Raw genomic sequence first — 15,551 nt, forward strand, 5'->3', positions numbered from 1 at the left:
TGACTTGATACACCATCCAAAGTGTAATTAAGAATTTCACCATCCTCAAACGGATATTCAATGCCTGCTTTTAATTTTTTTTTTTTACCCATCTACCAATAGGTGCCTTTCTTTGCGAGGCATAGGTTAAACATCCATGGTCTTTGTGGTTGAATCTGTGTTTGAAATTCACTGCTCGACCTAGGGACCTTACAGATAATTGTGTATGTGGGGTACAGAGACGATGTAGTCATTCAAAACTCATGTTAAACACTATTATTGCACACAGAGTGAGTCCATGCAACTTACTATGTGACTTGTTAAGCACATTTTTACTCCTGAACTTATTTAGGCTTGCCATAACAAAGGGGTTGAATACTTATTGACTCAAAACATTTCAGCTTTTCATTTTTATTAATTTCACTTTGACATTATTGGGTATTGTGTGTTGGCTAGTGACATAAATTCTCAATGTAATTCATTTAAATTCAGGCTGTAACATAACAAAATGTGGAAAAAGTCAAGGCACTGTAAATGTCCATATACTGAACAGAGGAGAGATAATATTGCTTTAAGCTTTTGCTGATAAATCCTGAGATGTGGAGGTCTCCAGAAGGCTGCATGATTCGTATCTGAAAAAAAGAACACGCTCTTAAACCACACAGATACACACAGGTACACACACACAAACGTATGCACCCATGCATGGCGTGCTGCACGTCGCACCCAAAACCACACACACTTCACTGTCAGTGCATTATGCGACATTATGTTACCGACGTGCAGCGCCAGGTTGACAGTGTCATAGTGATGTTCAGAGTTGATGGGGGTGAGAGGGCCTGTGAAGGGGAGATGGGAAATTGTGACAGAAATGCGTACAGACACACACACCACGCATGACCCAGGGCAATTTAATTCTTACCGATCCAATTCCTCATAGACATCATCCTCCCCTCTGGGCTTCAGGTCCTGAGAAGAAGAGGAGAAGAAGAGGAGAGAGAGAGAGAAGTGGTGGGTGGGAGGGAGTGCAAGAGAAGGGAGAAGGGCATAGTACAGCAAGAGATAGGAGGGGAGGAGAAGAAGAGAAAGACAGGGGCATTGTAGTATGAGAGAGGAGAGAGAGGGGGAGTAGGGGGTGAAGGGGAGGAAGGGAGAGAGAGGAGATTACATTTAAAGGCATCCTCCTGGGTGGGATGCGATTGATTTGTTAATATCACTAATGTAAGGCTGACGGTTAAGAACTGACAGGTTTTTCTGAACCACAGTTCTGATGGGGGGAGACATATCTGCTGACAGAAGAGGGAGAAACACACACACACCCATACACACGCACACGCACACGCACACACACACACACACACACACACACACACACACACACACACACACACACACACACACACACACACACACACACACACACACACACACACACACACACACAAACACACACACTGAGGACAGACTAGCAAGAGAGGCCACTACAACCTCACCTCCCCACACAGACTCAGGGGAACGCTTCTGTGTCTGTGATGCTGAGAACAAAACACAATAACTCACCATGTACACTGAACTCTGGGGAGAAGTCTATAGGGAGAGAGGATAGAAAACAGTGTTTAATAACCACACTGAACCCTGGGGAGAAGTCTATAGGGAGAGAGGAGAGAAAACAGTGTTCAATAACCACACTGAACCCTGGGGAGAAGTCTATAGGGAGAGAGGAGAGAAAACAGTGTTTAATAACCACACTGAACCCTGGGGAGAAGTCTATAGGGAGAGAGGAGAGAAAACAGTGTTCAATAAACACACTGAACCCTGGGGAGAAGTCTATAGGGAGAGAGGAGAGAAAACAGTGTTCAATAAACACACTGAACCCTGGGGAGAAGTCTATAGGGAGAGAGGAGAGAAAACAGTGTTCAATAACCACACAGAGTGAGAGAGAGAGAGAGAGAGAAAGAGAGAGGGAAAGGAGTAGAGAGAGGGGGTAGAGAAATATAGAGAAAGGGAGAGACAGGGAGTTAGATGAGAGGTAAAGAAGAAGACGCGGGAAAACAAAGGAAAACAAAGAGAGAAGAAAGAGACAGAAACAGAGGACCAGAGACAATACATTAAATGGTGGGGAGACAGAAGGAGGAGAGAGAGAGGGAGAAGAGAACAGAGATTCATCAGAGAGTATTGAGATACAGAGAAGGCATGAATCCATCACCTGTCTGACATCCTCAGGATTCTCATAGATATTTTCCACTTCCCCAGAGTAGTGGGAGAGAGACTGTTCAATACCTGTGGAGAAACACACACACACACACACACACACACACACACACACACACACACACACACACACACACACACACACACACACACACACACACACACACACACACACACACACACACACACACACACACACACACACAGTGAGAGGCAGACTGCCAGATTCATTTCATCGACCTCATAATATGTCATGCCCCAGATCACTCACTGGACTTGACAGGTCCAGAGATGGAGAGAACACGAATGAGGTAGGGATGTCAAAAAAGAAAACGCCGGAAGACTCACCGCGGCGAGAAATGTCTTTCTGTCTCCATAGCAACACACCAGCAACTGCGGCAACCAGGGGCACCAGGAGTAATAAAGCAGAGAGGAGGGAGGGAAGGAGCGAGGTACTGTTGCGCTCTGGGTGAGGAGGAGAGATAGAAGTAGTGCTCTCTGTGTTGTCTGAGAGAAGAGGACAGAAAGAAGTGAGAAAGAGAAAAAGAGAATAAGTTAATGAGTGTTGTATGAATTGAATACTTGTACATCAATGACAGTGTGGTCTCATTCCCAGCAGGGGGCAGGCCTGATCCCTGGTTTAGCTCCAGAGAGGTCCTATCGAAATAGCGAGGGTGAGTCAATGTGGGTATGTTGAAATGTCTAACTCCTTATCATGGCAAGACAATCAGTATAAATCACACTCCATACAGTACTCTGGATGAAACAGAACGATGAAAGAGAAGGTTGGGAGGGGAGACACGGAATTATTACATGACATAACCATGTGATGATTAGCTCATGGTATTCAAATTAGCCATTTGTAGACTGACAAGCGCCACACGCGACATGAATACAGTCGTCTGGTGTGTTTGCATGGTGAGGTGAGGTGACATCATTCATGCAAACACAGACACAGGGAGACATAGGAGATGTGGTGTCAGTTACCACAGTGACAACTACCTGCTCACAAGCATCCAGAATATAACAGAGACTTTGATGTCACCAGTGTATATCTTCATTTATATATATATATATATCTTAATTTGTACACCAGCGATGTGACCATTACTAACATGTTACTGTTAATTATATATTGCTAATTCATGATGATTCTATTGTGAGGTTGCAAGTCTTTCTGGATAAAAAAACTAAATTTGATAGCACCCATGTTTTATTTGTACTACATCATCAAGTTACAAATTCCCAAAAACATCCAGAAGTTTGTTTCGTGTTAGTTCCCTCTACAGGCCTTCACCTTGCCCTGCTGTCTTGACTTATACATTGTGCTTCAAACGAATCAATCATGAAGTGCTGTGTGAGGTGTAATTGATTGGTGGGGGTGGTGTGTGTGTGTGTGTGTGTGTGTGTGTGTGTGTGTGTGTGTGTGTGTGTGTGTGTGTGTGTGTGTGTGTGTGTTGGGGTCCCTAATGGAATAGTGTGGTGGCAGGGAGTTGACCCCCAGGCCAGGTTGACCTGCTCTGTTCTCAATGCCAGCTTCTTTAACACTGCATGAATTATGGTAATTTGGTGCAGCGAGGTGAGGCGTAAATACCATCACTCCTCAATGGCCTGGGTGCACCATCTCTCCCTTCCTTCCTCTCTGCTCTCCTCTAATTTCCTTTCCCTACACACTTCCCCACATGACAAAATACTATACTCCACACTGTAGTATCCCTCAACCGTGTACTTCTTACTATAGAATATTGTAGTATACTGTAGAATACTATACCCCACACTATAGTATCCCTTGATCATTTGTAGTACTTAGTATAGAAATGTGTAGTATATTATAGAATACTATACGTCACACTGTAGTATCCCTTGATCGTGTACTTCTGACTATAGAATATTGTAGTATACTGTACTCCACACTGTATTATCCTTTGATCATGTGCAGTACTTACTATAGAAATGTGTAGTATACTATAGAATACTATACTACACACTGTAGTATCCCTCAATCGTGTATTTCTTACATTATAATAATGTAGTATACTGTAGAATACTATACTACACGCTGTAGTGCTTACTATATCATTTTGTAGTATACTGTAGAATACTATACTACATACTGTAGTATCCACTCAATCATGTAGTGCTTACTATAAAATTGTGAAGTAAACTGTAGTATACTGTCAAATAATATACTACACACTGTAGTATCACTCGATCATGTGTAGTACTTACTATATAATACTGTGTAGAATACTACTGTTATGACGCTAGCCCTTGCAGTGAATTGGCTAGCAGAGATGTGAACAACCCCCGCTCTCCTGTTAGGAGGGGAGGGGCAGTTTTTATGACTTTACAACTACATCGTAAATTCCTTGCAGAGACTCTTGTCTCCCTGACCATGCAGTATGGGAGAGAGAGGGTCACAGTAGAACAAAGGAATTCTCCTGCCAAATTCTACTACATCCCAGAATTTGAGAATTGAACAATATTCCTATTTTGGAGAATGTGTAAACGGTCGGTGGAGAAGCCAGCTACGACCCGGTCCATTTCGTTTCATGTTTGTGACCTCATGAAAGACAATACAGCCACATTACCCTAACTCTGTTTATACAGGTTCCTCAGTTACGAGGCTTGCGTCTAATTCTTGAATAAAATGAATGAGTAAAAGATTCAACTATTTGCGAAATGATGTCATGTGATGTTAACCTTTAAAATGAGAGAATTGGCCTCCCATGTAAAGTTGAACTAAGTCAGCAGCCACACCCAAGTGAATAGACATTGGTTGGAAATGATGAACCAACCCTTTTCCACTCTTGAATAAAAGCCTCTGTGGAACTCAATTCCAAATAACAGCAGGACTTGTCCCCCACGTTGAAAAGGACTAATTCTAATTTCAACTCTACAGACCAGGAAACGTGAGAGCTTGCTCCACACGTGAAATGGTATGAACTCTGAACTATTGAGCACCTAAAGAAGAAGTGCATACTAAACTAGCATATATCAGATTGCAGCTGAACATATGCGCAAATCTAGTACGAGAACACTGACCGACGAGGACGAATCTCCAGAGTGAGATGAACCTCTCAGACCAGGTGAACCTCTCACACAACAACCCGGAAGAATCTACAAAGGACAATGGCAACATCGACTGGGCAAACCAGAGCCTCACATCACCAGCTCAACTATCGAAGCCAGCTTCACGGAAATACAATGCATTACTTTTCCGAATGAGCGATCGTTAGTGGCATATGCATTTATGTGAGAATAGCTTCCCAGGTCCGATAGAGACCCATGTTCCTTAGTCTTCCTTCCAAAACCCCCTTCTCTTGTCTCTGAATCTATCATGTTATAACCAAACAGTTTTTGTTAAGTCCACTAGGGACGATATTCACTGTATAATGTTATTATGTATTGTATATTCTGTAATTGTTTAATTAGTTAGTAAATAAATAATTGAGCCAATTGGTGTATGGATGATTCATAGTAAAGGCTGGGTTCGTGCAGATAGACAATAATTTTATGACGTTTGGAATGAGAACTGATTATAATAATTACAGAGAATTGATTTGATAAAATAACAGTCTTCACATTTAATGACAAGTCACTCGAGACACGACACTACAGTTTTATCCACAAAAACACTATTGTTTTTTTACTATAGTAATACTACAGTATTCAATTTGCATATACCCCACCCATTCCCATCCCCCATATCCCAATTTGTGGCGGCAGGTAGCCTAGTGGTTAGAGCGTTGGACTAGTAACTGAAAGGTTGCTAGATCGAATCCCTGAGCTGACAAGGTAAAAATCTGTCGTTTTGCCCCTGAACAAGGAGTTAACCCACTGTTCCTAGGCCGTCATTGTAAATAAGAATTTGTTCTTAACTGGCTTGCCTGGTTAAATAAAGGTTAAATAAAATTAAAATTAAAATGTTGCCACCCATGAGTGAGAAACCTACATGCCAAGTATAGACTATATATTGTGTTCCCTACAGATTATAGAAAAGAGCAGAAGCATTGAACAATCCATTCATATTACAGTCCTACAGGTTATAGAAAAGAGCAGAAGCATTGAACAATCCATTCATATTACAGTCCTACAGGTTATGGAACCTTTCCTCTTATAGTATTTGTCCAGCAGGTTTCCTCAAGGAGAAAGCACCCACTTCTACGTCAAAGATCATTTAAAAAAACACTTTGTAAATACTACGGTAATGTCTGCAAAAACACTACAGTGAATACTACAATAACGGCTGCAAAAACACTACAGTGAATACTATAGTATATAAATATAGTAATACTACAGTATTTATACCATAGTATACTATATTATTTTCTTATGTGGGTCTATCATCCATCCCTCCCTCTTTCCCTCTTTGCTCCCCTCTGTTCCTCTATTACTTCTTACTCCCATCTCCCATCTCTTCCCTACCTCCCATCTCCTCTCTTCTCTCCCACATCCCAATAAGAGAGTAAATGGGACAACAAGACCACAGTACAACGTTCAATCAGCCCTCACAAACAAGAGCTCATTCTAAATGCAACACTTCCCTTTGCATATCCATTACTCTTGTTAAAACATTGCTTTGTTGTGTGTCATCATCATGGCTCCTCTGTATCAGTGATGTATGGGGGTATTGGTAGTGAGCTCATCTTCATTAGGAGATTCATTCAACTGTCAGATCCTTCTGTGGCTGTGTGTGCTTCCTCAGATACAATGAATGTGAATACATTCCAGAGAGCTGTCCTGGTGTCCTCCCTCACCATTTACACTTATCATCTGAAGATGTGTGGGGGTGTGAAGAGAGGGAGAGAGAGAGAGAGAGAGAGAGTGACACTGACAGACACAGGGAAAATACTATTTGAACCCAGGCGGGTCTGGTGGTGATGACAGTGACAACCCATTACCTCCGTTGGGACAGAAGCCATAAACACTCTGTCACTCAGCCAGGCAGGCACACGGGCAGGCAGGCAGGCAAGCAAGCAGGCAGGCAGGCAGGCAGGCGGGCGGGGCTACAAGGTCAGTGCTCTGTGAAGCGTTTTAAAGTGGTTGTAGTGCAACTTCAGGTCAACCTGTCTGGCTGTGATAAGCAACAGAACAATGGGTTAAGGATGTAGAATAGGATAGAATGGAATAAGAGAGCGAGAGTTGCACCCCTTCTGAAAAAACCTACACTCGATCCCTCCGATGTCAACAACTACAGGCCAGTATCCCTTCTTTCCTTTCTCTCCAAAACTCTTGAACGCGCCGTACTTGGCCAGCTCTCTTGCTATCTCTCTCAGAATGACCTTCTTGATCCTAATCAGTCAGGTTTCAAGACTGGGCATTCAACTGAGACTGCTCTTCTCTGTGTCACGGAGGCTCTCCGCACTGCTAAAGCTAACTCTCTCTCCTCTGCTCTCATCCTTCTAGACCTATCTGCTGCCTTTGATACCGTGAACCATCAGATCCTCCTCTCCACCCTCTCCGAGCTGGGCATCTCCGGCACCGCGCACGCTTGGATTGCGTCCTACCTGACAGGTCGCTCCTACCAGGTGGCGTGGCGAGAATCTGTCTCCGCACCACGTGCTCTCACCACTGGTGTCCCCCAGGGCTCTGTTCTTGGCCCACTCCTATTCTCGCTATACACCAAGTCACTTGGCTCTGTCATATCCTCACATGGTCTCTCATATCATTGCTATGCAGACGACACACAATTAATCTTCTCCTTTCCCCCTTCTGACAACCAGGTGGCGAATCGCATCTCTGCATGTCTGGCAGACATATCAGTGTGGATGACGGATCACCACCTCAAGCTGAACCTCGGCAAGACGGAGCTGCTCTTCCTCCCGGGGAAGGACTGCCCGTTCCATGATCTCGCCATCACGGTTGACAACTCCCTTGTGTCCTCCTCCCAGAGTGCTAAGAGCCTTGGCGTGACCCTGGACAACACCCTGTCGTTCTCCACCAACATCAAGGCGGTGACCCGATCCTGTAGGTTCATGCTCTACAACATTCGCAGAGTACGACCCTGCCTCACACAGGAAGCGGCGCAGGTCCTAATCCAGGCACTTGTCATCTCCCGTCTGGATTACTGCAACTCGCTGTTGGCTGGGCTCCCTGCCTGTGCCATTAAACCCCTACAACTCATCCAGAACGCCGCAGCCCGTCTGGTGTTCAACCTTCCCAAGTTCTCTCACGTCACCCCGCTCCTCCGCTCTCTCCACTGGCTTCCAGTCGAAGCTCGCATCCGCTACAAGACCATGGTGCTTGCCTACGGAGCTGTGAGGGGAACGGCACCTCCGTACCTTCAGGCTCTGATCAGGCCCTACACCCAAACAAGGGCACTCCGTTCATCCACCTCTGGCCTGCTCGCCTCCCTACCTCTGAGGAAGCACAGTTCCCGCTCAGCCCAGTCAAAACTGTTCGCTGCTCTGGCACCCCAATGGTGGAACAAGCTCCCTCACGACGCCAGGACAGCGGAGTCAATCACCACCTTCCGGAGACACCTGAAACCCCACCTCTTCAAGGAATACCTGGGATAGGATAAAGTAATCCTTCTAACCCCCCCCTTAAAAGATTTAGATGCACTATTGTAAAGTGGTTGTTCCACTGGATATCATAAGGTGAATGCACCAATTTGTAAGTCGCTCTGGATAAGAGCGTCTGCTAAATGACTAAAATGTAAAATGTAAAATGAATAAAATAGGTGAAACAGACAATTAGGCTCCCATTCAAAGCAATGCTTTGTGGTGTGTGGCTGGATCAGACATGGGAACATATTGGGTGTCATGTGGACGTTTTCTCCAGTCAATACTTGGGAAATCCTCACGCAGAATTCAGTGCCTTTCTCTGTCTTCTATATGTGTACAATTCTTGTTATTCTCACATTTAAAGTTTATGTGGAATTTAGAATTGGAATTTAGAATTCATCCTGCCTATTCCAATTCTGGGCTGATTGGTTAGCTCACAACAGGGCCCTGGAGATAACGAGATGAGGATGGAGAAGGCACACATCCAGCACTGAAGGACTGGAGCGACGGGAGAGAGGGATAAACACAGGCAGGTGTGTTTACATAGCTAACGGATTAGCAGGTGAGCTAGCCTGCTGTTCACTTCTCACTATTGGGAAGGGATGTCTGGTGTGTTTAGGATTTACAGCAGTGGTTCCCAACCAGTGGTACTAGGACCTACTCGGCCTATCCACAGAGGGTACTTGAGAAGACTCATGAAACCATAGGCCTACTGGTAAAATGCACGAGGGGGTATTTCAGGGCTACTCCGGGCAGAGCAAAATTCTGTTGGTGAAACAGTAACCCAAAAAGGTTGGGAACCACTGTTCTAGAGCAGTGTCTCCCACCTCCGGTCCTCTAGTACCCCCAACCGTACACATTTTTATTGTAGCCCCAGGCAAGCACCCCTGATTCAACCTGGCAACTAATCATGAGGCCCTCAAAGAGTTGAATCAGGTATGTTTGTCCGTGTGTGCTGTTGGACCACTGATATAGGAGGTTCATGTTCAGTAAACATGGACTTGGATGAGCGCCTATTTGGACATAATGATTATAGTGGTGTTGGCTATAGTGGTGTTAAAGAGCAAAGTATATTTAAAGCTCTCAAATGGAAACATACAAACATGAGTTACATAACCTCCTGGTTTTACAACTTCTCTGTTTGTATGGTTCCATCTGAGTGTTAATCACTGATGGGAATCACTGATGGGAACTGACCAGGGGCGGACTGGGACCAGAAATTGGCCCTGACATTTCTAACACATCGGCCCAGACCGCCCCGGAACTGACTGGGTAGGTGCGAGGAAGAAAGGATAAGATGATAGCTAGAAGGAAAGGAAGCATTGTAAAGGGACTTATTTGGACAAATATATAGGCCTATATATCTACTGTTGGTCCTGCTAGGTACAGTTAGTTGACACTGACCTGAGAAAAGTTTAGCATTTTTAGCATTACTGATTATGGTTAGCACTAGGAGAGGGTACGCTGATCTTAGATCTATATCTAAAGGCCCAAGTTGGACCGTTTGATTCTCTAAACCTTTCGGGGGCAGTTTGACGGTGTAAACTGCCTTGACCGCTTGTCCGTTCTGCAGCTGCATGGTGCAGGTGTAGTTCCCAGCCATGTCCAGGGTGGGGGACAGGGGAACCTCGGTGCTGAGGCGACCCAGGCCAGAGGAGCTCCACTTCAGCGTGCGACTCTGGTTCTGGTGGCTCCACACCACCCGCTTCACCTGGTGGATGGAGGAGATGGATTGGGCTTATACAGTGTGTTCTTCATACACCAGGGCCATGTTCAGGGGACAATGCAATAGAAAACTTACACAAAAAAAGTGTTTCTAATTGGACAAGTCCAGGTTGTCCTTCCCTGTTTCAGTCAGTTTTCCGTTTTGTGCCTAATGAACTCAGCCCAGGTGCTCAAGGAGCCATTTTGTGCCTGAAAGCTCACCACACATCAGCTAACTATCAAAGTGAAGAGATGAGGGATGAATGTTGCCAGTCAGGGGATGGTTACCTACCTGGGAATGCTCTGTATAATGACACGTCAGGACCACGGCTGATGGAGAATGTCTGGCTTTCACTGGGATGGAGGGATAGTGAGAAAGGGGGAAGGAGAGGAGAAAGAGTGGAAGGCAAGGGAGTAGGAAAGAAAAAGACAATGTGAGGTAGGGATAAGGAGAGAGTGAAGGAAGTACCAATAAGGGGTAGTCAGGGGACAAAAAGAGAAGGGGGGCAAGGAGAGATAGAAGGTGAGTTAAGGGGGTTGGGGTGGATGGAAAGAAAACAATGAGAGAATCAGAGAGGGGTCAAAATAATATATATTCATTACACAGAATTGCTTCTAATGTGTCGCCTGACGGTGACTGATGCCCCATGTCTCATCAAACCCCAATGAGGATCAATCTGGGTGTAATCAAGCCCTACAGACACACACGTCTCTGTCCGTGATTACAGTGTTTAATGTGTGCCTCCCACAGCCCTGGTGGGAGTGCTGCAGGTATAACCGTACATAATTACACCCATAATGAGGCAAGATAAAAATACATGGGTCCACGGGGCTGTGTGTGTGTGTGTGTGTGTGTGTGTGTGTGTGTGTGTGTGTGTGTGTGTGTGTGTGTGTGTGTGTGTGTGTGTGTGTGTGTGTGTGTGTGTGTGTGTGTGTGTGAGACAGACGTGTGGAGCAGGGTGACAGTGACAGATCGCTTGGTCATGTCTGCGCAGCTGTGATGGCTGCCAGAGGGACAGTGATTATTAGAGCCTTCCAAGACTGCAGAAATTGACAGACGGGTGTGTGAGTATGTGTGTGTGTGTTTCTGCGTGTGTGGGAGTTGGACAGTATTTTTAGTCTTTGTTTTTATTCATACTGATATCTCTATATCAGACATAAATGAATCACTCTTCTCTCTTCACACCTCCCTCTTCCCCTCTGTACCTTGGAGGATGCTAAGCAGGGTCCTCTGGATGAACACGTTGTCATTGAGGAAGACCTTACACAAGTAGAGGCCTCCGTCGTTCAGCCCCGGGCTCAGCAGGAAGGAGAAGTAACCCTCTTTTGGGGTAGACAATGGCCCATCCAGGCTCAGCTGGGCATGAGTCTAGATCAATCAAATTCATTCAATCACATTCATTTATAAAGACTCTTTTTACATCAGCAGTTGTCATAAAGTGCTTTTACAGTAACCCGGCCTGGACCCTGTGGAGCAGGCAGAAACAGAAGCACTGTGGCCAGGAAAACCCCCTTGAAGGAAGAAACCTGTAGAGGAACTCAGTTCATACGCACACACACACACACACACACACACACACATCCTCTTCTGGGTGTACCTTGCTTTTCTCTGTGCGGTCCCTCCAGCGGTCATACCCGTAGACCAGGGTTGTGGTGTTGGTGTTTCTGCTGTCTGGGGGCTTCCAATAGAGCAGGACATAGTCGCCCTGCATCGGAGGGCAGGCGACGGTGAGAGGGGTCTGGGTGAGACTGGCCATAGAGATCTGAAGACCTAGGGAGGGGGAGAGGAGAGGGAGGCGGAGGGAGAGAGAGAAAGCGAGAACGGGGGGAATGGGGGAGAAAGAGAATGAGAGGTGCGTAAGTGCGAGAGAGAACGTGAGAGATAAGAAGAGAGCGAGAGAGTGGTGGGGGAACAGTGACAGAAATATGTGGGGAAGATGGTGGGGTAGAGAGATATAGAGAGGAGGATGAGTGACAGAAGTGGCAGTGGAGAGAGGAACAGAACAGACAGAGGACAAGAAGGAGAGATAGAGAGAGAGGTGCACAGCAGCAACAGGGATTATGTCGTTATGTTTCTGAGAGAGAGCTGGTCCCTCAGTAAGGTCAGTTTGTATTGTGCTGCTTGATCCAAAGGCTGCTGACTCTGTGTTTTAGCTAGACTAGAGTCTACTGTACACGGTGACGTCACTCACTATGGCTTATATTGGTGAACGAGGCCACATTCATACCTAGAAAGAGAGAGAGAGAGAGGGTGAGAGGGAGAGGGTGGGAGGGAGAGAGAGAGGGAGAAAGAACGACAGAGAGGGAACAAGGGAGTGAGAGAGATAAAGGGACAGAAATAAAGCATTTGGGTTAGTGTGAGAGCAGTGGTTATAGTGGGAGCACATATAAATACTAGTCAATTACATAACAATGCCAATAGAACGCCGATCTAAATACAATGCTTTGTTTGGAGTATTGAGATTCATCCCAGATTCCAATTATGTCACTACACCCTTTCCGCCCTCTCTCCATCCCCCCCGTCATATCTCACCATCCACGCGGAGGTCCACAGTGAAGGGGAACATAGGGTTGCTGCTGTTACCCCTTGGGTACACCTGGCAGATGTATACCCCCTGGTCAGTGGGGAGTATCTGGGGCAGCTTGGCGACCACCCCCCATGACCTCCTTGCCAATCGTAGTGGCGTCCCGCCGGGGGACAGCCAGGTTACCTCGGAAACGGCGTAGGCGGGGGACACTTCTGCCATCAGACGCAGTGTGCTGTACTGAGGGAGAGTGGCTGAAGGAAAGATAGAGACTGGGGAAGATGTAGGAGGTAGGAAATAGGAGGAACGATAGAAGAGATAGAAAACATGTGGGATATTGCTACTACAGTCTGACCTGATTGTGTCAAATAAAGTGGGCATGGGAAATGATTTACACAAAATATTTTTATCAATACCATCACACCTGTTTATTACATGTATATGGACATACTGTAACGGTAGCCTGTTTTGTGTACAGGACCACAGTTCTATACCTGTGAGGACGGCTAATAGTATGATCTTCTCTCTCAGTTTCTTCTCTTGCTGTTTAATCAGACAGGAGTAGTGACCCTTGTCCTCCATTTTGGGGACAAACAGCAGAGAGAAGTCCCCAGTTTTCTGAAAGTTTGAGTCAACCAATCGCATGGAAGCCTTTGAGGCTGCGCCCGAGAACTGCTGCCTCTCATTGGCCGAGAGGACCAGTTTCCAGTGGTCCACCCTGAGAGGCTTCATCTTCCAATTAATGCTCACCGTGCCCGTGAGAGGCCAATCAACACAGGGTAAGGTGACTTCCCTGCCAACCATTGTCACGACGACATCACTCCAGTCAGGGTCTGATGATGACAAAAAACACACACAAAAACAAGTGAGTGAAATAGTGATAGGTCTAACCTTCCAATGGGCTTACAGGGGAACTTCTGCCATGGCTGCTCACACCTATCCAGCTCTATGTGCTCTGTAAAAACTAAAGGTGCTAGTAGAAGGGGTTGCAGTTGGATCAGGCTCTGGCCTCACTACTGATAGATGAGACCTGAGGAGATGAGGTGACTTGTTCTGGAGCCACAATCAACACAGACTTAACCCAGAGACGCTCAGCTCTGCTTCTAGAGGACTCTCAAATGGCACCCTACTTCTTAGAGCCCTGGTCCAAAGTAGTGCACTATATAGATAATAGAGTGCCAGTTGGAACGCAGCCCAGGTTTTTATCCTTCCTTTTTAATCAGTAACTGATTTAGATCAGGAAGAGCCAGTGTGTTGTGAACTCTTTAAGCCCAATCAATGGCATTAATGGACAAATTAAACACCAAGGAGAGTTGAGAACCAGCCAGACTGGACAGATTAGATATGTGTATCCCTGCTTTGAACTCCAAATGACAGGAATATTTATAAACCTCTACTGAAATACTACCTTATTTATAAAATACTACCTTGATTATTTTGTATGTTATGTTTTCCCATATACTTTCTGATAAAAGATCCACTGAACACCGATGGAAGAATCTCACATTCCTTTTCAGCTTCAAAACGAGTGAGTAACCCAGTCACAACAGTTGTACGGGAGAAATCTTGCAAGTTAAGGCAATTTGTGCGATGTCAGCTATCAATGGTTCAAATTTCACCGTACCTTTAGTGGTCGTGTCAGATTGAGTGATGAGCATCACTGAATAAGAAATAAAAACAAAGAGGAGCCATCTAAACTCCATGGTCCAAGCGGAGGCAGCTGAGCAGGTGTAAAGTCAACTCACACACAGACCAACACACACTCTCCACTAGCACCCACCACCACCACAAACAACAACACCCTTCTCATCTCCAGTTTACTTGCAACATTTCTGTATTCTATAATTATCATTAACAGGGAATGTGGTTACGTTCCAAATGGCATCCTATACCCTATTTAGTGCACTACTTTTGACCGGGGCCATTAGTACCGGTCAAAAGTAGTGCAATATATAGAGGATATGGTGTAATTTGGGCCGAACTTGTGCCTTTTCTGTGAACAGGATACGACCCGTCCAAAACCTTGATAGTGTTCAGGAAGAGAGCGTCACTGTGTTCACTGTTGGTGACTGATAAACACTTATAGGACTGGCACAGGGGAAAAAGGCTAGCACAGAAACACAAACACGCACACAGGCAACATGCTCACACACCTACACACACACACACTCACACGCACACAGTATAACACACCAGGCTACATGATGATGTAAACTCGTGCTGCAGCTCAGTCACTGTACTGTGTATGTTCTTGAACAGAGAGGGCAGAACTTCACTTGGGATAAAATCCATACGATGACCTCAATACTGGAGTTGGAGAACGACAAAAGGAACAAACACGTACAGTATATGTGACAGTGAGAAAGGGAAAAACACCAATAAAGTGGAGAGAGAGAGAGAGAGGAAGAGATGGACAGAATGAAAGTGAGGGAGAAAGACAGAGAGAGGTAACGAGAAAGTTAGCGAGATAAAGGGAGAAAAATAAAGAGTTTGGGTTATAGTGGGAGCAGTGGAACCTCTGGGCTAAATGTCTTTACATCCCATAAATGTGTTTAATTAAGCTTACGGTGGTATCAGCTCCTCTGAGCTCCATTACTCCATTACCAGATACACTCTTAATTAC

General features: G+C 45.4%; 1 protein-coding gene across 2 annotated transcripts; it reads right to left on the bottom strand.

The window, feature by feature from the left end:
* Positions 1-374: 374 nt before the first annotated feature.
* Positions 375-14,731, bottom strand: LOC106579796 (uncharacterized). 2 transcript variants are annotated; one of them, XM_014159992.2, is made up of 14 exons: positions 14,553-14,731; positions 13,423-13,761; positions 12,937-13,200; positions 12,596-12,631; positions 12,002-12,174; positions 11,610-11,772; positions 10,696-10,757; positions 10,218-10,410; positions 2,539-2,697; positions 2,186-2,259; positions 1,540-1,566; positions 902-948; positions 756-818; positions 375-611 (listed from the first exon to the last, which is right to left on the bottom strand). In XM_014159992.2, exons 1-13 carry the CDS (start codon positions 14,629-14,631, stop codon positions 794-796), a joined length of 1,641 nt encoding a protein of 546 aa, XP_014015467.2. In that variant the 5' UTR covers positions 14,632-14,731; the 3' UTR covers positions 375-611; positions 756-793. The 2 variants fall into 2 exon arrangements, with proteins under 2 accessions (XP_014015467.2, XP_014015461.2); XM_014159986.2 differs by lacking the exon at positions 756-818.
* Positions 14,732-15,551: the final 820 nt, after the last annotated feature.

The sequence above is a fragment of the Salmo salar genome, chromosome ssa02 (assembly GCF_905237065.1).
Source record: "Salmo salar chromosome ssa02, Ssal_v3.1, whole genome shotgun sequence".
NCBI lineage: Eukaryota > Metazoa > Chordata > Actinopteri > Salmoniformes > Salmonidae > Salmo > Salmo salar.

Bases quoted from the DNA above. Each gene is read 5' to 3' on its own strand.
- LOC106579796 (XM_014159986.2), bottom strand. From the start codon at position 14,631: ATGGAGTTTAGATGGCTCCTCTTTGTTTTTATTTCTTATTCAGTGATG. The intron at 12,632-12,936 runs GTGAGATATGAC...CTCTCTTTCTAG, and splicing joins TGTGGACCTCCGCGTGGATG to GTATGAATGTGGCCTCGTTC. The intron at 2,698-10,217 runs GTTTAGAGAATC...CTCTTCTCTCAG, and splicing joins CGTCAAACTGCCCCCGAAAG to ACAACACAGAGAGCACTACT.